This window comes from Pteronotus mesoamericanus, unplaced genomic scaffold (genome assembly GCF_021234165.1).
Source record: "Pteronotus mesoamericanus isolate MK-2021 breed Mesoamerican mustached bat unplaced genomic scaffold, CSHL_Meso_final contig_27, whole genome shotgun sequence".
Classification (NCBI taxonomy): Eukaryota; Metazoa; Chordata; class Mammalia; order Chiroptera; family Mormoopidae; genus Pteronotus; species Pteronotus mesoamericanus.
Window position 1 is genome coordinate 17,133,418 of NW_026555115.1, and position 24,183 is coordinate 17,157,600.

Here is a 24,183-nt window from a genome sequence, read left to right on the forward strand (position 1 = left end):
GTTATCAACAACCTGTGATGACATTTTATAAAGACAGACTAATTTCTAGTTTACTCTTCTGAAAAGAGAAAAATCTTGAAATTCTCCTTACTCCAAAAAAACAGAAACAAAAACAAAAAAAAAAAACAGGTCCCTTATTACTTGTCAAAAAGGTCTAAATCTTTAAAAATTACATTTTAACAGTGCAGGTGTAGAGTCTGTACTTCATTAAATCTAAGAAAGCTGGTAAAATAAACATGAAAAAAATTACTACAGGCCACTGTTTATTTAGAAAAGTCCACAAATACCAACACTGTTTTTATTTAAATGTAGCTTATTACAGCATTTAATTCACAATCAATACAATAAAGGACCTTTACAGACAGAACATAGGTACCATCAAACTAATACTGAAGCAGGGAGTCTCAAGTAGGGGTGTAAATATCTTTGTAAATATCTGCCAATCTCACCCCTGGATTCAGAATCACTGTGATAATGAGTCATGAGCATTATTTTTCCAGTGTAAAGAACTTAATCAGTGGGAGTACTGTGCTTCTCTCCATCTAGGACTAAAAGAGGGTTGAGAACCACTGCATAAAAGCATCAAAAGTTTATTATTTAAGGTAGTAAGTTACAAATTGTTAGCAAGATCAAAGATATATTTCTCTGGTTTATTAAAAAATTTAAACTTCCCTAAAAGCTTTTGATACTCTTAAAAATTTCAAAAGAAAAATAATTACTATCTTCCAATACAGAAGTACTTGCTTTTTGATCTAGCTTGGAAGTTTAAAAATTCCTTTCCAACGTGAAGCACAGGAAAAATTAAGGAGAATGATGAAAATGTCCATTTTTCATTCTTAAAACTAAAGGATTTCATAAACAACATGGCAGTTAATTAGGTGGCTATTAGTTAGACTCCTCTGGTCTCATTAAATATGAACATAAAAAAGGCCTGGAAGACCATTATAAAAGTACAAACAGCAGCAAGAGTGGCTAACATGGCCTGAGGACTTACTATGTGCTTGGCATTGTGCTGTATATACATTCTCTCACTTAATTCTTACAAAAACCCCAAGTGAACATATAATTCTGTTTTACAGAGAAGAAAACCAATGCTTAAACCATGAGCCTAAAGATATGCAGTGAGGTAGGGGGTGAATCCATGATGTGAATCCAGGTATGACTAATGCGAGGAACTGTATTCTAATGCCTCTCTTACTATAAGCTGTTGAGTCATGATTAGAAAATGCATAATTTTACTTGCATATTTAATATTGGATCACACACTTAAGTATACTGAGAAGCATTTGAAGTCTAAGGGAAAAAAGAGAATCAAGATGGCAGAGGAGTAAGTGGAAGTCACACTGACCTCCTCCCAGGCCAAATCTGGAATTACAACTAAATTGTGGAGAACTCACCTGAAACAAACAACTGAACAAGAGCGAGAGAGGAGCCTTATAACCTCAGACAGACAGAAGAATCAGCTTTAGCATAACCTAACTGGTAAGGAGTGCGGTAGAGACTTGAGAAGACGGGCAGGGGCATCTATGGGCGACAGCACCAAAAGGATATTGAAACGGCCAGTTGAATCCCCCTGAAAAGAGCGGTGTCTAAACCATAAGTGGGGATCTCCAGCCTACAGCACCAGACCCCAAAAAGTACACAGATTAACAGCCAGCTGTGAAAAGCAGCAGGGTGCTGCTCTCTGCCAGACACAGGCAGCTGGAGATGCAAAAAGCCATTTAAAGGGCCACCGCATAAATTTTTATTTGCAGCCACTTATCCTCATCTCTGGCAAAGGTGGGCATAGAGTGGGCTAGAGACGCCTGAGGAGAGACTGGGAGCAGAGGCTTTGGGGAGAAGACTGAGGGAGCAGCCACCTGGATCCTGGTGCTGACTCATTCCCCATACGGCAGCAGTCATCTTGCTCAGGCAGACCACATCCCTGAGCGGCAACAGTATGAGAGGACACAACAGCCCCATCCCCAGAAGGGACTCGGCCCTGGTCCCATAGTGCTAAAGCCTGACTTCTGAGTACAGAGTGGTAGCCACAGACAGTAGATCCCTGGCTAAAGGGGGCACATAGTGGTCTAGAGACACTTGAGGAGAGACTGGAGACGGAGGCTTTGGGGAGAGAACAGAGAGAGTAGATGGCAGGATCCCAGTGCTGACTTCTCCCCCATATGGCAGCAGCCATCTGGCTCAGGCAGACTACTTCCCTGAGCGGCAGCAGCAGGAGAGGACCCAATAACCCTGCCCCATGATGGGACTCTGCCCCGGCCTGTGGTATCTAAGCCAACCTGCTGAGTGCAGAGTGACTAGATTAACAACCAAAGGAGACAGCCACAGGCAGTAGGTTCCTGAAGTCTCAAACAGACTGCCTAAGGTCAGAGAGGGTCAACATCTGACATCATCAGAGGCAGATCCAGAGAGATAAAACAGCGGTCTTCTACTATAGAATTTCACACCACAAAGTCAGGAAATGAAGACAGATCAATTGAAGAAGGAGGAGCAAAAAAAGAAGAGTCTCACAAATAATGGGAAGACAAAGAAACAACCCCCAGCTGAAGGGAAAGGAGGAATCCCCAGAAAGAGAACTAAATGAAATAAGGCAAGTAAATTATTAGATATTGAGTTCCAAACAACAGTTCTAAGGAAGCTCAATGAGCTCAGAGAGAATTACAAAAAACTAGAGGGAAACTAAGAGGAACTTACTGCAAACTATACCAGCATGAAAAAGGACACAGAAACTATCAATAAGAGACAAGAGGAACTAAAGAATATAATTTCTGAATTGAAGAACACAGTAAAAGGAATCAACAGCAGACTAGATAAAGAAGAGGAACGAATCAGCAAGCTGGAGGATAAGGTAGAATAAAGCTCCCAGAAAGAGTAAGAAAATGAAAAAAGGCTCAGAAAGAATGAAGAGGCATTGAGGGAAATGTAGGACAACCTGAAATGTAATATCTGTATAAGAGGGACACCAGAAGGAGAAGAGGAGGAGCAAGGGACAGAGAGACTGTTTGAAAAAGTAATGATGGGAAACTTCCCTAATTGGAGGACAGAAAAAGTCACACAAGTCCAGGAAGCACAGAGGGTCCCATTCAAGAGGAACCCAATGAGGCCCACTCCAAGACACATCATCATTAAAATCGCAAATATCAAAGACAAACAGAGAATGCTAAAGGAAGCAAGGGAGAAACAGGTAGTAACATACAAGGGAGCCCTGGTATGGCTAGCAGTTGACTTCTCAACAGAAACACTGCAAGCTGGAAGGGAATGGCAAGAAATATTCCAAGAAATGAAAAGCAAAGGCCTGCAACCAAGACTGCTCTACCCAACAAGACTTAATTAAAATGGAAGGTGAAGTAGTTTCCCAGACATAAGAAGGTTAAAAGAATACACCTCCACCAAACCAGCACTGCAAAATATGCTAAAGGGACTGCTTTAAGATGAAGAATAAGAGTCTATGCATACCCAGGTCCTTTCACAGTCACCAATACTTGACATTACCAATATCTTTAATACTTATTCATCTGATTGTGACAATGATGTCCTATTTTGTTACTCTGTTACTGGTTGAAACTAATCCTGTTTGTATATATTTCTTGCCTATTTCCACTATTTTTAAAATAGCTTTAAATGACTTTTTGGTATTCTTTATCCATTTTTTGATTAAATGTTTGTAGAATTTTTGCCCTAAAAAGAAACCAAAAAACTATTAACCCTTTTTTAGATGTTTTGCAAATACTTTCCTATTATATTACTTGTCCTTCAACTTTTTTAATGCGTATATTACTATACAGTTTTAAATGTTTAATATAGTCATGTTGTCAATTTTACTTTATAGTTTCTGGGTTTGAATATTTTATTTCAGGTAAGAAAAATATTTTGTATTTCTCCTAAAACTCCTTAGATTTTTAAATATTGATTTTTAACTCACCTGAATATTTTTTGTATAATGTGTGAAATACAGCTCTATATTTGTTTTATTTCAGGTAACAGTGGTCCATGGACCTTATCTGTTGAATAAGCCTTATTTTCCCCATTGAGTTGAAATATCAGTTTAATCAAATATTACATTGATACACGGATATATACATTTGTTTCTAGAATGTTCATTTTATTTCACTGACCTACTCCATTATTTCTGTGCTGGAGTCATGTTGTTTTAATTGCTGAGACTTTATAATGGACTTAAATTTTTTTATTATTTATAATGGATTTTGACATTTAAAAAATAAATAAAATCAATCTACATTTAAAAAATAAAAAGAAGGAACTCTTATCTTTCTGTGACAGCATGGATGGAAAGGGAGCATATTATGCTGAGTGAATAAGCCAGTTGGTCAAAGACAAATACCATATGATCTCACTTATAACTGGACTCTACTCAACAAAATAAGGTAACGAACAAAATAAACCACAGGCATGGAAAAATGGAGCAGACTGAAAGGGACCAGAGGGGATGGGGGAAGGAGGACAATGGTGGAAAGAAGGGACTAAACAAAGAACATGTATGAATGACCCACGGATATGGACAACAGAGTGGGTATGGACTGTGGGAGAGGGAGTAATGGTGGGATGGGTGGAGGATGGCAAAGGGGGAAAAACTGAGACAACTGTAATAGAATAAACATGATTTAAAAATTTAAAAATTACAAAAAAAAAGTCTAAGGGAAAAAACCTCGTAACACCGTAAGGAGTTACCAAAATTTTATTTCTATTCTACTTCACTGGTTCATTTAAAATGAATATTGTTAAAAAAAGAAAATAGTTACCTTTTATATATACAGAAATACAACAAAAACAAAATATACATACTGATTAGTTTCCCTGCCATGTCCTTGTTGGACCGTGACTCCTTGGGATGTTTATAGAGATACATTACTGCTCGTCCAATTCCACTATGTTTCAGGGTCTCCTGGCTCACACTAGGTAGCTGAGAACATAAACACATGCACACACATTAATTACTCAGAAACTGGAAGTCCTGCCAATCTATTTTAGAGAATCCTCTGAGACCTGGTTCATTCACAATAAAGTAACAAAAAAAACTCCATATTAGGGTCTACAGACACTGAACACAAGGACATTTTGTGTTCATACCAACAGTTGAGAGTTCGGCATTACTGCTCATTCAAGTAAAACTTAACAATGTGAGAAAGTGTGAACTTAGCATACTCAGAGGTTAGTGGTTTAATGCAAGAGTCAGCACAGGCTCAGAATAAAAAGACCTAAGCCTGAACTCAAGCACAGCCATTTACTAGCAATGTGACCTTGGACAAGTCATTTAACTTCTGAGTCTTAATTTCCTTAATTTCCTCATCTGTAAAATGGAGACATTACACCTACCTTGCAGGTTTGCAGTAAGGAATAAGAATACCCAGCACACAGGAGGTTCCTCGAGAATTCCTTTAGAAGTTAATTAGCTTGCCCAAGGTGTTGCAGTCATGTAAAGTTGGCCCAGCTTAAGATTCCAATGCAAGTTTATCTGACTCTGAAGTTGATCTTTTTACTTCAAGTTCCTCCCCAAAACATGCCCATTGCTGTACTACTCTACATATAAACCATAGCTACTCCAGGACCCTTTTCCTTCAATAGTATAGTTGCATGAAGTTTATCAGGCCTTCCTCTTATGCTCATTTTACTTTGGTTATGTTCCTAAAAAACATACTGAATAAAACCTTTCTCCTGGTGGGCAATGGCAGAGAAAATGTATAAATACATGCTAAAATAGAGAGGTTGTAATAATACAGAACACATTAGATAATTAACAAAGAGCAAACAGATTATTTGCCTCTAACCTCTTGCAGAATCTTCAACAGCTCCTCTCGAATCTTTAGTGCTGGCAAACTCCTATCTGGTAGAGGTGAGAGCCATTCTTTGATGGCAGACATCACACCACTGTCAATAAATGTTTCTTTAAGGTCCTGCCTGCAATAATAATTTTTTTAAAAAAGTGAAGTCAATGCATGTTGATTTTATTCTACTATAGCCTCCTTTGGATTTTCTCACGTATTAGGTGATATTTACAAAAATTCCTCCTATAGAGTTACTCAAACATTTATTATTTACTGAGCATCTTACTCAGTTTTCAAAAGTGGTATTAAATTTAGTTCCTGTTTTCAAAACTACACAAAGATGACTTGTTAAAAACAAAACAAACCCAAATTACATAAGATAGGTTAATGCTGCTATAAATGGTACAAACAGACTAATGAGCTCCAATTATTACAACTATGGAACTAATGTTTAACCTAACAAAATAGTGATTCTGAAACTGTTTCAGGTGGAAAAAAACTGAGAATTGTGCATGACACCAGGGAAAATTCCATCTGCCTAGCAGAATAAATACCAATGAAATACTGTCTAAATTCCATTTAATGTACTAGAATCAATTGTTCATAGAAAACATGACAATATCACACACACACACACACACACACACACACACACACACGGTTGGTACAGAAAGTATCTAGACATGTAATATGAAAAACAGACATTTATTGAAGACACAAGATACAAGAAACATTGTACACAGGACAATGATGCCTCAGTCTCCTTCCAAGTAGGCACCTTGGGACATCACACAGTTTTTCCAATCGCCATCAGCAGCCCTGTTGTATTTTCCTGAATCTCATCAACGGTCTGAAATCTCTTCTCTTTCAAAGGTGATTTTACTTTTGGGAAAAGGCAGAAAGCACAGGGCGCCAAATCTGGGTTGTGGGGGGGCTGAGTCACCTGGGTGATTTGATGTTTTGCCAAAAAACTCTACATGAGACATGATGCATGAATGGGCGCATTGTCATGATGAATCTGCCAATTAGCAGTTGGCCATAGCTGTAGCCTTCTGAATCATCCGAATAGTTTTCATGGAGGAATGTTCAAGCTTAACACAAAATTTGATGCAGGTTCGTTGATCTACTCACACAATCATTTGAATGCAACGGTCACACAGTACACATGCTCACTCAATGGTGTCTACTGCCCCTACTGACTAGTACAGTGAAGTCATCATTGTTCATGCATGTGCACTCCAGTCCACTCTCCTTAACTGCCAAGTTATACTGATTTCATGCAAATCGTTCTTGTTAACAATGGTTGAACGTTTTCCAGACAGACCTCATTCGTATACGTATATATGAAATCTGCCACATTTTGTCTGTTGGGATAGACAGAGGTAGCAATTTTCTAGTATAAAGTCCTAGGCCATGCTGTTGGTGCACTGGTGTGCTACTACATTTCTCTATAGCCATCAAAAGTAGGCTGTGGCTAGGTTCAAGGAGAAATCAAAATTGTTCAGGCATACAAACAAAACAATAAAAGACCTTGGTAACAATGGTCAAGAAAGGGTCCTTCAGCTATATGCAAAAAATTGAAATTTGACCACCAACTTACATTATACACAAAAATAAACTCAAGATGGATAAAAGACTTAAACGTTAAGTCACAATAAAAGTCCTAGAAGAGAACATAGGCAGGAAACTCTCACATATTCTACACAGCAAGATTTTCACAGATCAGTAGGACTTCATCGGCATAAGAAGCTTCTGCACAGCTAAAGAAATCATCAGCAAAATGAAAAGGGAACCAACTGTATGGGAACATATGTGTGTCAATGATACCTTGGACAAGGGTTTGATATCCAAAATATATAAAGAACTCACACGACTCCACTCCAGGAAGGAAAACAATCCAATTAAAAAATGGGCAAAGGACACGAACAGACAGTTCTCCAAAGAGAACATACACAAGGCCCAGAGACATATGAAAGGATGCTCTTCATCACTAGCCATCAGAGAAATGCAAATTAAAACCACAATGAGATACCACTTCACACCAGTCAAAATGGCCATCAAAGTAAATCAACAAACAACAAGTGCTGGCGAGGTTGTGGAGAATAGGGAACCCTCCTAGCCTACTACAGTGCTGGTGGGAATGCAGACTGGTACAGCCACTGTGGGAAACAGTTTGGAATTTCCTCAAAAAGCTAAATATGGAACTGCCTTGTGACCCAGTGATTTCACTGCTGGGATTATACCCTAAGAATACTGAAACACCAATTCAAAAGAAACTATGCACCCCAATGTTCATAGCAGCACAATTTACAATAGTCAAGTACTGGAAGCAACCTTAGTGTCCATCAATAAATGAGTGGATCAAAATACTATGGTACATTTATACAATGGAGTAGTACTACACAGCAGAAAGAAAGAAAGAGCTACTACCCTTCTCAACAGCCTGGATGGAAGTGGAGTGCATTATGCTAAACGAAATAAGCCTGGGGGTAAAAGTCAAATACCATGTGATCTCACCTATAAGTGGAACCTAATCAACAAAACAAACAAGCAAAAAAATATAACCAGCAACACTGAAAAGCCAAACCGACAGTAACAAGACGGAATGTGGGAGAGAGTTAAGGGGGAAGAAAGGGAAAGGGTCAAATCAGGGAACATGTATAAAGGACCCACGGACTCGGTGGAAGTGGGGAAGGATTGAGGGTGGGACGTGGGGGTGGGTGGGGCAGGGGAAAGTGTTGGCAGGAAAATGGAGACAAATGTATTTGAACAATCAATCAATCAATCAATAAATAAATAGGCAAAACAAAAAACAAAAAAAACCCGGGGGCGTGGAGGTCTTTATTCCAGAAGGACCAGTGACAAAGTTCATGATATATAACAGGCCACATAAGACTTGTACTGTATGTGCTCTAGCCTTCCAGGATTTGCTCTGTTCTCTCTTACACTAGGAAAACAGATGTAATTTTACCAGACTGAGAACTGTATAAAGAACAAAAGTAGTGGTTTCAAGTTTTTCCTTCATTAATATCAGTTTGCTAATTGTTCTGTTTGCACCATGCATTCAAGGTTTAAAAGAAATTATGAGGGAAAAATAATTGTGAAAGTAGCAAAATTTAAGAGATGCTATTCATTATTACTGTTCTATGAATTGATAGAAGGTAAATGTTCTTTAATATCTCTAGAAAACCAGTACATAGTTTGACTATCATTATTAAAAGGAAAACATTTTTTCAATAAACACTTACTTCTTAAGGTGCATGACCACGGTAGGTAATAATGTTAATTTTTTCAGTGCTGGCTTTTTTTGATTGTTCAACTGCCTGTCTTCCTATCCAGGAAGAAATATTTTTTTAAAAAAAGGAAAAATCCACTGTTAATAATGAATTACAACCACTATAATTCTAAACTGTAAAATAAAGTAGCAACTTCTCTGAAAAACTGTAATTTTTCCTACAACAAAGGAAAATTAAGTAATAAATGGACTTTTTGTAGGATCCCAAATTCTGTATCTGTGTCAATCAAACCCGTAAACTATTACAATAGCTTTAGCAATTACAAATTGAGAGAAACAACTTTAATTTAAAATACCAGCATAATTTTAAGTTTTCAGAATTCATTTAATGTACAGAATTATACCTGGGAAAATTTGGTTTATCATAAGAAATACCTTTTAGGCTGGGAGGTTTGTATGATAATGGAATGTTATTAAAGAAGAGCTTCTACAAACATAGAAAACAAAATAATATACCACCGTCATGTACTGTACATTTCAACAATTAAACCCACATGGCTCGTCGTATTTTAGCTATTTCCCCATAACCTTGAATTATTGAAAAACAAATTCTAGACATGTATCACTAAATGCCTAAATACTTCAGCAAGTGTTTCCAAAAGATCAGAACTTGTTTTTAAACGTAATTACTTGGTCAACTAAAAAGAAAAGAAAAAAATCAAAGCAGAATTTTAAAATGCAATGTTAAATGCAGTCTCTTAATTGGAGGTAAAAGAATGACATAAGTTTATAACATAATAGACATGAGTTTATGACTTTTTATATGTGAGAAACATTAAACTTTGTGGTATACCAGCCAAACTCGAGAGCAGAATCACTCCCCCCATAAAACTAACAAAGCCATTAGGCTAAACAGATTCATTTTATTTAATACTTGGTTTTTTCACTTTTTTCTAAACATGTTACTAAAAAATTAAAATTATTTCTGTGTTTAAAATTTACAACAGTAAATACGTTATTTTTTTAAAAAGTATCTTAAACGTTGTTTAAGCAAGGGTTAAGCTAAAACATAAACCCCCAAAAGCCATACAACCCATTAAAAGTGAGAGAAAGGTGAAGCTAGAAATGAGCTAACTCACCTCAGCAGCTTCATTCATTTTGACAATCATGGCGCTCACCACATCGTCAGCATCACTAATAAAAGTGCCACCATCACGATTACGTCTGCGCTTGCCACTCATGCTCTTTTTCCGCTGCAACATCATCTCAAAATCTGACAGAAAGTCCATACTAAGCAGTAACACAAAATCAAGTGACATACAAATTACCTTTTAAATATACATTTCCTTAGATTACAGTTAAAAACTACCAACTTTTTTAATTCTAATGCAATGGAATGCTACCTTCCTTTAACATGCACTTATAACTTGCTTTTATAAGACCATATGATCCTAGATTTTATGTTCAACCTGTGTACTACCCCAATTGTTATACACTAATAGCCCTGAACTTTCATATACTGTATTAACACTTGAATGTACCAGCCTGAGAAAGAACATTTCAAATTTGAAGTTCATGTTCAGGGTATACGGCCTGCAAGTCCACGGTTCAGTTGTAGCTGCACTGACATTTGGGGGGAAATTGAATGGTATTCAATTATTTGGGTATTTTTGTCTTCTACAGCATAAGTAGAAAAAAAAATAAACTGCTGCTTTTCAGTCATACAACATAAAACAAAATGCGACTGAGATAAAGTTGGGTATCTACAGACTTGCTAAGAGCCTCAAACCTTCATAGCTTTCACCTGAATCATTACACTTAAAGAGGAAGCTAACTCGCTCTACGCTACTACCATATAAATGATATGATTTATGTGATAATCTAATTTCCAAAGGTATTACCAAACTCGTTCAGCATGTCACTACGAATTAAAAAGAAAATTTTTTAAAGCATTATCTTTAGAACTGTAAACAGTGGCTAATGTATCATCCAATGTTTTGCACCTTTCAAGATACCAGATTTTTCTAAACAGATTACAGTCATCTCAACAAAGTAAGTGAAATACAATCAAGCACTATTTTGTAGTTAAGACTTTAGCTTTATTCCCATCAGAACCCACAAATCACATTTCCTTATACTGCACATTTTTCAGAAGAGCTCATTTGTTGTAAGAGCTTGGTAACATACACCTCCACAAACTGCAACCGCTGAGCACAGGGCAAATAAAAATAACAAGAGCAAATAATTTTTGTACAGCACTGTATACGGAGAAATAAAAGGAAGAAAAATGGACATACTCTTTCCTATACTTAATCAGAAGCCAAAATAAGAAAAAAAAGTTTCATAGTCTCTACCTTCATTTATATAGTCTCTTTAAAAACTCCTTTTAGCCCTGGCTGGTGTGGCTCAGTGGATTGGGTGCCAGCTTGAGAACTGAAAGATTGCTGGTTCAATCCCCAGACAGGGCATGTGCCTAGGGTTGAGGGCCAGATCCCCAGTTGGGAGTGTACAAGGTGCAGTAGATCGATGTTTCTCTCGCACACCATTGATGTTTCTCTCCCTCTTTCTCCCTCCCTTCCCCTCTCTCTAAAAATAAATAAAAATTCCTTTTAAATAAAACAAACTTACTGTTTTCCTCTCTTTATGTTATCATCAGAATCTGAATCTTCAGCTTCCTTCACCTGTGTTTCACTTTTTTCTTCCTCCAAATCTTCCTGGTTAAAACCCTAAGGCAGGGTAAGTCAGTCAGAATTATCACAATCACATTACTGATTTTCTTCTGTATAACCACTCTTAGTTTTTGCACTTTAACTGCAATACATTGACAAAACACAAAAATTAAATAGGTATCAAAAGGTATATAGCAAAAAAGCTCCCTCCCACCCTAGGCACTACTGTTATTAGCTCTCTTGTGTCTCCTTCCATATATGGCCATTTATATAAGCACTTCTACATGTATTACATTTACTACCCCTTTTATTATACAAATAACAGCATACATACTAGGTACAATATACTGTTATGCACCTTCCACATATCACAATAGAATCTAGAGACCAATTCCTATCAGCATAAAGTATTCTTGTTCTTTTTAAGCTTTTAGACTATTTCACCACATGACTGCAACTGCAGTTAGTTTATACATTTCCCTACTGACATTTAGGTATGTGTATTTGAAATTTTGAGAAATATTTGCCAAACTGTCTTCCACAGAGGTTATGCCAATTAAGTCTCCTTTCCAGTAAGGCACAAATGCACTAGTTTTCCCACCTTCATAAGTTATCAAACATTGATATTTGCCAATCTCTGGGCTGAAAAACAAAGGCATCTGTGTAGCTTTCTTGTAAGGTCAGGCATTTTTTTAATGTTTAAAAGCCAATTGTAATTCTTTGTGAACTCTCAATATCCTCTGCCTATTTTTCTGTTGGATCTTTGCCTTATTGTTGTGAAAACCCCCTTTAAAAATGTCAGAAATTAGCTGTCCACAGAGTCCTTACATTTGTACAGTTTGCTTTTGTTTATGGTAATGTTTTCCATGCATAATTTTATTTTTTATGTAACTGAAATAAATGGTCAATCTTTTCTTTATTATTTCTTTATGTCATATTTAGAAAGGCATTCCCAAAGGCTGTTGGGAAGTATATTTTTCTCACTGAAATGAGCCTATAACAAAGTTGATGTTAAGTCTCTAAACTAGAGAAACATATCTTATTCTTGTAAAATGTTGTTTAACTGAGAATTAGCTCTCCATGAGGGCAACGTCCAAACCACCTCTGGCATACAGAGCTTTCAAATATTTGCTGAATGACTTCTTCCTATTTTCCTTAGTAGTTTACCCTGTTATTTTTCTATTATTTTAAGTTAGATACTAAATTCATCTAGTTTTATTCTTTCTTGCTTTAGTAATAATTAAGTACTGTTTTCTTTTTTCAATCAAGAACTGTTTAACAAGGAAGTTTTAAATGTCAGCTGGCAAGGGTATTCTGTTTGCTGCTTTTGCTATTAATTTTCAATTTGACTTCATGGCATTCAGAAACTATTGTGTATATTTTGCACTTTTTGCAAAAGCTTGATTTAAAATTGATATAAAATGCAAAGAACCAAGAAAAGCCAAGTCGTTTTTGAAGAGGAATAAGCTTAGCGGACATAACCAACTAAATATCAAAAATTATTAATGGTGCAAAGATAGAGACCAATAGAATAGAAAAGATATTACAGAAACATATTGGATAATAAATACAGGCACCTGATATATGACAAAGATGGCATTATACTGTAGCGGAAATGGATGAGCTGGGTTAACTGAATATTGTAAATGGGGGAAAAATCTTCACTCTATCTCTTCCATACTACACACAAAAACCCATTCCAGGTAGACTGTATTATAAAACCATATGTGAAAAATAAAACAATCAAGCTTCTAGAGTATAATTCAGGAGAATACTTCATGACCTGGGAGACAAGCAAAAATTTCTTAGAATTAAAAAGCTTTCAACACAAAGGGAAGGATTGGTAAAGTTGATTTACATTAAAAATAAGTTTTGTTCATCAAAAAACTAAGAAAATAAGACAAGTTACAGAATAGAAGAAATTTTTAACCTTTATAATTACCAAAAAACTTTAATCCAGGAGGGGGGAGGGGGAGGGGGGGGAGAGAAAGAGAGAGAAAGAGAAAGAGAAAGAGAAGGAGAAGGAGAAGGAGAAGGAGGAAGAGGAAGAGGAAAAGAGAGGCTCTTGCCCTGGCCAGGTGGCTCAGTTAGTTGGAGTATCATCCTGTACAAAAAGTCTGCAGGTTCAATCTCTGGTCAGGGAGCATACATGAGGCAACAGATCAATGTTTCTCTCTCCCCCTCTCTCTAAAATCAATAAATATATCCTCTGGTGAGAATTTAAAAAAAAAGAAAAAGATTCTTCTACAGTTTTTAGGTCTGTTTTTTTTCAGTTACATTCCATGTAGATTATACATCTGTCCATTTCTCTTTGCAGTTCTGTCAATTTTTGTTTTGTATCTACATATTTAAAGCCACATTACCAGGAACATGGCTAGGAACAATTTTAAAACTTATTACACCTTAAAGTCTGCCTTTTTGCTACCCATAGGGCTACACCAGTTTTCTTCTGGGTAATGTTCAGATAAAGTATCTTTTTCCATCTTTTTATTTTCAACATCTTGTTTGAGGTGAATCTTAAAATTAGCATACAGCTAGTTTTTTGTTGAAATCCTCACCTGAGGATTTTATTTTAAAATCAATGTGTATTCATTTTAAAGACAGAAAGAAAGGGAGTAGGGATGGGGAGGGAGGGGGAGAGGGAGGTGGGAATGAGAGAGACAGACAGACATTGATTGGCTGCTTCCAATAAGCGCCCCCACTGGGGCTTGAACCTGCAACCTAGGTATGTGCCCTGACCATGTATCAAACCTGCAGCCATTTGGGGTATGGGATGATGCTCCAAGCAACTGAGGCATCTGGCCAGGGCTACAGCTGGTTTTTAAAAATCTAGTCTAACTATCTTTATCCTTTAATTGGAGCATTTAATTCAAGTTAATGTAATTTCTGAGATTCAAATTTTAAATCTGCCTACCTTACTATGTACTACTTTCTAACTGTCCCCCTGTTCAGTACTTTTTTTCTTTTCTTGCCTTCCCTTGGATTGATTAGCTATTTTTCTTTTTTTAATCTCACCTGAGGACATATTTTCATTACCTTGAGAGAGAGAGAGAGAGAGAGAGAGAGAGATAGAAACACTGATTGGTTGCCTTTTGCACAGGCCCTGACTGAGGGTCAAACCCACCTTTCATTCCACTAGATGATGCTCCAACCAACTGAGCCACACAGCCAGGGCTGTATTTACTAGCTTTTATTATTCCCCTTTCCCCCCCTCCAATAGGTTGGAAGTTATACATACCATTAATCTTTTTACTGGTCATTTTAGAGATTACAACAGGCACCCTAACCTAGCAAAGTCTAATGTATTTTTACAAACATTTGTAAAGGCCTGAGAACACTTCAATTCCATGTATATTCTCAATCTGTAATTGCTGTCATGGTTAACTTTACATATATTTAAAACCACAACAGACATGACTTTGTTTTGCACAGACAACACTCATTTAGACTTATCCACATATTTTTGTTGCTTTTTTTTCCCTTCTTACATCCTTGACCTTCTACTTGAGATTTTATTTCTGCCTTTAGTATGTCCTTCAGTAGTATATTGGTAAGACAAAATAAGAGGGAATGTTCATTCCTGAAAAGTGTTTTTGCTGAATATAACAGAATTCAAAGTTTGCAGTTACTGGATTCTGTAGTTTCTGTTCAGAAGTCAGCTGTTAGTGTGACTGTTGCCTCTTTTTACTATATGTAATTTTTTCCCCCTCTGGCTGCTTTTAAGATGTCCGTTTTCTTTGGTTTCTTGCAATTTTACTATGATGTGTTTAGGTAATCTCCTTGTATTTATCCTGCTTGTAATTTATAGAAATTCTGGAATCCATAATTTTAAGTATAATTTCTTTAAATATTGCTTATGCTATGTAAATATTTTCCTTCTCCTCCTGGGATTCTTATTCACTATATTAAACTTTCTCATGTATAAATTATGTTCTATTCTTTTACATTTCCATACTAATATATTTCAATACTTCATTCTAAAAAGTTCCCTCTAGCCTATCTCCCAATTCACTCATTAATATATTTAAGCTGCTGTTAAATTCATTCACCAAGCTTTTAATTTCAGTCACTATATTTTTACAGTTCCAGAATTTCCACTTCTTTCTTTTCCACATCTTTCATGTCTTTTAAAAAATTGTTTGCTCTGCCCTAACTGGCTCACTGGGTTGGGTGGGATTCCACAAACCAAACAGTAGCCAGTTCAAGTCCCCGTGAGGGAATATGCCTGGGTTTTGGGCCAGGGCCCCAGTGCAGGTTGCGTGAGAGGCAGCTGATCAATGTGTCTCTCTCACACTGATGTTTCTCTCCTTCCCCCACCCCCGCTAAATATAAATAAATATTTTAAAATAAATGTTTCCTCTGACAATACTTTAATCTTTTATCTCCCTGAACACAGGTTTTTGTTTTTTTTAAGGCATTATCTAAAATTCCTGTATCTAGAGCCACTAGGTCTATTTCTATTGTTTGTTTTTATTGTTTCTTTTTAACATTATCCATGGTGTACCATACTGTGTATTTGAAACACTACAGAAATAATCTGAGAGGTACAATTATGTTCCCTTTGTCCTAAAAGGATTTATTTGCATATGCCAGATGCCTAAGAACACTAGCTAAGAGGCCAAGAATCACTGTAATCAAATTCCTGAGACCAAGGTTGTCTAGGTTGCTAGATTACTCAAAGCTGGCCTAAAATCTGAGTAAAGGTTATTTCACTTACAGTTCACCCTTAATCCTAGAAGTGCCAGAGCATGGGATTTTCAGGGTCTTATAGCCTCAGCAGGCCCTAACTTCCAAATTTTGTCTCGAGTCTTGAGGACATCAAAACGTGATCAGCTTCTCAGCCTGGACAGGACAGGCAAACATTCCAGAAAAGGCAGTTCTAAATGCTGAGCTTACTCTCTTTAGGTTTCTGTCTTTTCCTGGTTTGGACTTACTAATTCTCTGCTACCTTGTTCCTCTCCTCTAATGATGATGATTTTGCTAGACAGAAGTTTCATAATTATTGTGAATTTTCCTCTTTAGCATTACAAAGTGCCTTTTGTTGTCTCTTAATGTGTTCCCTCCCCCCTTAATTCAATTTTGCTTGTCATTTTCCTTTTATGTCTTTGCAGACCCTTTTATTTTACTTTCTGAATCCCACTGTTCTAGAATTTTTTAATTGGCTACATCATAGTTGTTTATTTCTATTTACTAGAATCACCTATTAGAGAACCACTGCCATAAAAAGTAAAAAGCAGTCACAAAGGAAATATTTCCATCTTATACTTACTGTAAATTCTTCTTCCTCTTCATCACCAGATTCTCCAAATATATCTGCAATAAGATTTCTAGAAGGGAAGGAAATATAAAAAAACTTTCATTTGCTTTCTTCTCATCTGCATCGAAACCTAAAATCTTTATAATGGGGTATAATTTACATAAAGTAAAATGTGCCACTCTCACATCATTTTAAATGGGTTTTGACAAAAGTACACATTCAAGTAACCATTACCCTAATTAAGATATAGAACAATTTCATCTCCCTAGAAAGTTTGCTTGGGGCCTTTTCCAGTCAGTTTCCCACATCAACATCCTAGAGCTAACCACTATTCTGATTTCTATCACCAGATTAATTCTATCTATTCTTGAACTTCACGTAGTGGAATGAGACAACATGTCCTCTTTTTTTCATCTGAGATCATATTTTTGAGATTCATCTATGTTGTAGTATGTATCGACAAATCAGGAAGCAGAATCCCAATTCCCCCAATGTTATGCAATTAGACAACATATACCGTATTATAGCTCACACAAAATTTTAATGCAAGTTAAACTGTTTCAACCACCGCATATGCATCCTTGAAAACTCATGTTATTATGTCACTTACTCTTCTTCATTCCCCGTCTCACTATCACTCCCAAACAGATCCTTCTCTTCATTTTTCTTATCAGATCGTTCTTTCCCTGCTTCTTCTTCTTCACTGTCAGATGCTACAGCCTTCTCTTTTTTGCCTGATTTGTCTGATATAACATCACTGTCAGAGTCCTCTGCATCAGAGATAACGCGAATCTTCTTTGCTGCTAGAAAAAGAAGTCCTCATTAACCTTACTGTCATGGTCACTGTATGACTAAGTACAGATACTTTAAAAATTACAGTACATGGCAAAAAATCCAAGGCCTCCTGACATATAGAATTATAAAAAAATAACTAAAGCTTCATTCAGAGTCACCTTACAATTATTTGTTATTGTTTAGGAAAAAGCAGCCAAAAGATGAAGAATGAAATCATCAACATGAAAATGGGCATGAATACATCAATAGCTACCTTTCCTTTTGGGGAAGAAAAAATAAGACAAGAATGATGCACCTACTTGTGTACCTTCTACTGCTGCTTAGTACTGGCAGAATTAAAAAGGCTGGATATTCTTTTGTGGAATCCCCATGTTCCTTGATCATTGCTGGTCAATTTGGAATTTTTCATCTTGCTCAATAAACTACCACATGTGTAGTGCTCTTTTTCCTTCTCCTGTAACAACTATCAGGTTATAAAGGAATGTGTCTTTTCCAAAAAAGGTAAGTTTCATAAAGAAGTAATCAAGTAGCAAAGACTAAAATACTCTGCAGATATGAAGTCTCTAAATGAAGAGGTGTGTACACATGAGAGCTTAGTCACTGTCTGATGGCATCTAGGGCATAAGCGGTCTAAGAGTCCCACAGCTAACTCTGGTTACACTTCAGTTTCCATATAAATATTACCCTTTCCAGTAAAACTATTAAATCTTTCTTATTTCCATTGAAATTCAGTCTAGTTTATCATTTTGACGCAGTCAGAACTTAACAAATGCTGTTAGAACAACTCAAAAGAAATTTAACACTAAGATTAATCAAGGAAAATCAGAGAAACCCATATCCTGGTGATACTTCAGAACTTCAAGTTGAATGAGAGAATACAGATCTAACATTCCAGAAAAAGGCAATGCTTTATAGTTATAAGCTTAGATGTTAAGTAAAGCTATGGATAAACAACCCAAAATAGTTCCTTACATGCTTTCTCTTCTTCACTATCAGAAAGTACAGCAGCTTTTCGTTTTGCTTTCTCCGCCTCCCTGTCTTTTTCTTCATCTTCATCACTGTCAATTTTTGGTCTTTTTGGTTCATCCTCCTCACTGTCAGAACTATGAAACCTGTTCCTGTCTATATGGCTATCTAAATGAAAAGAGTTTTTCTGCATTTCGGTGTCCTCCCCCTTATTCTCCCCATCGCTGTCATCATCTGACTTTGGCTTCTGTTTGTGTCTAGAGGCCTCCTCAGTGTCTGAATCACTGGCTGGTCCCTTCTGAGCTTCCTCACTCTCAGAGTCACTGACTTGAGGTTTGGGAAGTTCATTTTCAGAATCACTGGCCTGGTTCCTTGGCGGGTCCTCACTCTCCGAATCACTAATTCGGGGTTTGGGAAGCTCCTCATTTTCAGAGTCACTGACTTGGTTCCTCGGGGGTTCCTCACTTTCCGAGTCACTGATACGGGGTTTGGGAAGCTCTTCAGTTTCTGAGTCACTGGCTTGGTGCTTTGGTGGGTCCTCACTTTCTGAGTCGCTGATATGAGGTTTGGGAAGCTCCTCATTTTCAGAGTCACTGGCCTGAGTCCTTTGAGGCTCCTCACTTTCCGAGTCACTGATCTGAGGTTTAGGAAGTTCCTCACTTTCAGAATCACTTATCTGAGGTTTGGGCAGCTCCTCATTTTCAGAGTCACTGGCCTGGTTCCTTGGAGGTTCCTCACTCTCAGAGTCACTGATTTGAGGTTTTAGAGCATCCTCTGTTTCAGAGTCAGTGGTAGGACTTTTGGGGAGCTCTTCATTCTCTGAATCACTGGCAGGATGCTTTCTAACATCTTCATTTTCTGAGTCACTGGCATGCCCATTAAGAAGTTCCTCATTTTCAGAGTCACTAACAGGCAATTTCTTGGTCTCCTCACTCTCAGATTCACTCCCATGGTGATTGATAGCCTCATTTTCAGAATCACTTGCAGGAGGCTCTGCCTGTTCTTCAGATTCAGAGTCACTGTCCTTTTGCCTTTGAAGCTCCTCACTTTCAGAATCACTAGCATTAAGATTTGAGGGGTCATCATTCTCAGAGTCTGTCACATGATGTCTTTTGTTGAGGCCATCTTCTCGATCACTAGGCTCATTCTGAAAAAATAAAGGGAGAAACAAATGAGAAAAGTACAAAGAAATGTTTGGTAATGAAATGTTAAATTTTTTCAACAACTTTTTGAAATGTAGGAATATAGCGCTGGCTGGTGTGGCTCAGTGGTTTGAGCACCAGCCTGCAAATCAAAAGGTCACTGGTTTGATTCCCATTGCAGGCCAGGCCCCGAGTTGGGGGAGTGCAAGACGCAACCGACCAATGTATCTCTCACGCATCGGTGTTTTCCTGCCTCCCTTCCCCTCCTCTAAATAAATAAAATCTTCAAACAAACAAACAAACAAAATATAGGAATACACACACTTAAATGTAGTATTCTTGTCTAATAGCCACATAGAAACATCCCACTTTAAAGAAGGCCATCTATCTATAAAATGGCTAACATGGTTTGGATTCCAAAATGGTGAAGAGATAACCAGCTTTCACCAACACAAATTTGTAAAGCATATCCCCTGATTACAGAAGACTTATAATTTAAAGAGCTTAAAAAAAAAAAAAAAAAAAAGCCTAACTTTCTCACATAGTTCTAGCTCCTACACATATTTTTCAAAGTAATATGAACATGTACCTAAATTTTTAAAAAACGGTTTTGCAAGGTTAAAATAATGTTTTTTATATTTTATTTATTTATTTAGAGAGAGAAAGGAAGGGTGGGGGAGAAAGAGGGAAAAAAAACATCAATGTGAGAGAGAAACAGCAATTGGTTGCCTCCTGCATGCACCCTGACCAGGGACCGAACCTACAACCTAGGCACGTGCCCCTTCCATTCATGGATACCTAACCAACTAAGTCACACTGGTCAGGGCAGGTTAAAATTATTTTAAGGGAAAGAAATATGAAACTTTAAAGGGTCAAAAAGTATATAAGGCATATTCTCCCAAGTGAATCTAAACAAACAAGGAACAGTGTAATTAGTATTTACTAAGTACCTAATAAGAGCCAACTACCATGTTAGACTCTCTCCTATTAATTCATTTACTCTTCACAACAGTACTTTTCATTGTAAGAAAACTGAGGCTTGGAGCAGCCTGGATCATGTATCTAGTAACCCAGGTAAGAAAAGTTTAAGTTTTAGGGAAAACATGACAAATCTAACTATATCGACACAGAATGTTACTTGAAGTAATCTGAAAATATAAAAACTTAGTATATGCGTTTTATAGCTATGTTTTTTAAAATGAAGAGAAAATGTATACAAAATTAAAAATACAAAGACACTTTAGGATCCGGGGAATTTTTTCCCCATCTAGCATCTGACTTTCAATAACATAGTGATAACATCCTGGTTTAAAAAGTCACAGTATTTCTGTGTTAAAAATTTACTAAGTCTATAATTTACTAAGTCTATTCACTAAATATTTCTCTTTAGAATATATGACTGATATTACATAAACTTACCACATGTCAATTTCCAAGGAACAGAGTCTTTTAATAATGTATATGCCCACCAATCACAGTATAAAATAAATTAAGTGCTAAGAGAATCCAGTGACAAGATAAATGGCATGACATGTTTTCACAAAACCTGTATTTTGACCCCTTCAGGAGCTGCTGTCTACTGAGAAGCCAGCCGAATATATCCTAACACCACTGTGAAGGTATGCATAATTATTTTGAAAGTCTACAGAAAATGACTGAGCTATAAAAGGGTACAACAAGTATCTGCATTAGTTAAGAAGTTAACTAGATTAATGATGTGGAAAAGAGAGACATACAGATTCCAGCAGAAGCAACTAAAGCATGAGGCACAAGTAAAATTGTAACCGGATTTTCAATGCTCTCTACAACATGCCTGTGACATATCTCTAACTCATGTTTGTGGGTGACTCTGTTTGAGTTGCAAACAACAGAAACCATCTCCGGGGGGCTGGGGTGGGAGACAATCTTCCCAGAATCAAAGTGGGATGAATGATTAAAGACTCAGGGAGGGTAGGAATACCAAGACAGATTAACCTGAGAGCTTAGAAAATGGAATTCAAGGATCTTTCCACTAGAGCATCATACAAACAAGTCACCTAATCATGCTAAATTTCACTGTCTAGGACCTAACATTTAAATTTGCAGGAAAGATAACCTAATTGGCTACAGCAATATCAGATGCTGTGAGACTCGGTGATTTGACAGGTTACAGCAAGAGCAGGAACACAGCACTGGGAGCCACTCCCCAAGGGAAAGACACCATGAACTGGGCAGTCATCCCAAAACTTACCTGCTACACTCTACCCCAGATTTCCTAATACATGATGTATGCTTTCCAAAACAAGCAACTGTTACAAGGATATTACATATGATAATGATTACAAAACTTATGAATTCCCATCAATTTTAAGGAGTTTCATAAAAACTGGATTATCTATCCATTATTTGTGGTATGGTAGGGTAAGGGGGGAGGTAAGAAATTACTGCAGTAAGCCATTGCCAGGTAGCTCAGTTAGTTGGAATGTTGTCCCATACACCACCAAGAGGATGTAGGTTTGACTCCCATTCAAGGCACATGCACAGACTGCAGGATCGATCCCCAGTTGGGGTGCATATGGGAGGCAACCCAATCAACGTTTCTCTCACACTGTTGTTTCAAATTCTCTCTCTCAAATCAATAAAGATATCCTCAGGTGACACTTAAAAAAAAAAAAAGGAAAAAGAAATCACTGCAGTAAGAAAGTGCTATTTGATAAACTCAAGTCAGAGCACGCAGTTAGGTAATGAAATCATGAGATTTGGTAAAAGAGCACATTAGAAATTATAAGCTCACAAGTTACCAAAATAATATTACAAATTTTTAGACTACCTTTATACTGAAATTAGTTTAAATTGCAAACAAAAAAAAATCCAAAGTACAGCTTTTTAAGTCATATATGAATAACTCAATAGTAGAAACTGTCATTTAAACACCTGCTTCTTAATGTAAAAATCCCCTAATGTAACTGTCAGAGAAACTGAGCATTCTGAGGGTTCTTAGAGACTTTAGAAATGCCTATAACACATCACACCTTCCCCTCTTACAGTCATTCACACTACAGTTATAAAATAAGTACTGGTTATCCACAATGAATAATCTGGTCACTTATCTCAAAATATGTTCCCTAGTAATCACCCTCCTAATGGACTAGTGCCACAATACACACAGAGATAACCGACATTTTCAAATTACAGTGTAAATAATTAACTGTCTTAAAGCAAATATCAATGTATAAATTTCAAAGTAGTATAGGAATGTCAGGTAGAAATCCTTGTCAAGAGCCAAAACAACTCAGAACACTTGTTAATACAGAGTCAAACTCGAAATGTAGAACTTGAATGCTAACCTACCACTAAAAATTGATAAATTACCCAAGTCACACAGTATATTCCATGAGGAAACATAGGAACTATGTTTTAAATTTTATTTTTATTGTTTATGCTGTCAGTTTTTCCTGCTTTTTCTCCCTTTCTCCACCTCCACTGAGCTGCACCCTTTCCCCTCCTCAAGCTAGTCACCATATTGTTGTCCATGTACATGGGTTGTGCACAAATGTTCCTTGGTTAATCCCTTTGCCAACTTTCATCCCATCCCTCCTCCCCTTTCCGGCAGCTGTCAGTCTGTTCTATGCATCCAACCTGTTACTCTTTTGTTCCTTGGTTTATTGTGTTCATTAGATTCCACACATAAATGAGACCACATGGTATTTTTCTTTCACTGACTGGCTTAATTCACTTAGCATAATTTTCTCCAGGTCCATCCATGCTGTTGCAAAATGTAAGTTTCTTCTTTTTTTACTGTTGTGTTGTATTCCATTCTGTAAATACACCACAGCTTTTTTATCCACTCATATACTGATGGGCGCTTAGGCTTTTTCCAAATCTTGGTTATTATAAACAGCACTGCTACAAACACAGGGGTGCATATATATTTTTTGTATTGGTGTTTCAGGATCTTTGGTGTATATTCCCAGAAGTGGAATCACTGGGTCAAAAGGAGTTCCATTTTTAACTTTTTAAGGATACCCCATATTGCTTTCTGTGGCTGCACCAGACTGCATTCCCACCAACAGTGCATTAGGGTTCCCTTTTCTCCACATCCTCACCAACACTTACTGTTTGAGTTACTGATGGTAGTCATTCTGACAGGAAAAAGGGGATAACTCACGGAGGTTTTAGAAAAGTAAGGACCTACAACCACGGCTACTGTATGCAGCAAGGCTATCATTTAAAATAGAAGGAGAAATAAGGAGCTTCCCAGACAAGAAAAGCCAAAGGAGTTTGTTAACATCAAACCAGTACTGCAACCAATGTTAAAGGACTTGATTTACTGAGGTTTTAATTTGCATTTCTTTGA

The 24,183-nt window shown here is 37.0% G+C and overlaps 1 protein-coding gene across 5 annotated transcripts in view; it reads right to left on the bottom strand.

The window, feature by feature from the left end:
* IWS1 (interacts with SUPT6H, CTD assembly factor 1) overlaps window positions 1-24,183 on the bottom strand; it is a 47,751-nt gene that overhangs the window by 7,597 nt on the left and 15,971 nt on the right. For 4 of the 5 annotated variants that reach the window (XM_054575054.1, XM_054575053.1, XM_054575050.1 and 1 more), the window contains exons 3-10: window positions 18,712-19,852; window positions 17,555-17,747; window positions 16,957-17,014; window positions 11,647-11,744; window positions 10,158-10,308; window positions 9,032-9,114; window positions 5,787-5,916; window positions 4,804-4,921 (exon numbers count right to left, since the gene is read on the bottom strand). In XM_054575054.1, the coding sequence (XP_054431029.1) occupies window positions 4,804-4,921; window positions 5,787-5,916; window positions 9,032-9,114; window positions 10,158-10,308; window positions 11,647-11,744; window positions 16,957-17,014; window positions 17,555-17,747; window positions 18,712-19,852 (1,972 nt within the window). The remainder of the gene's footprint in view (window positions 1-4,803; window positions 4,922-5,786; window positions 5,917-9,031; window positions 9,115-10,157; window positions 10,309-11,646; window positions 11,745-16,956; window positions 17,015-17,554; window positions 17,748-18,711; window positions 19,853-24,183) is intronic. The other variant, XM_054575052.1, reaches the window with a different exon arrangement.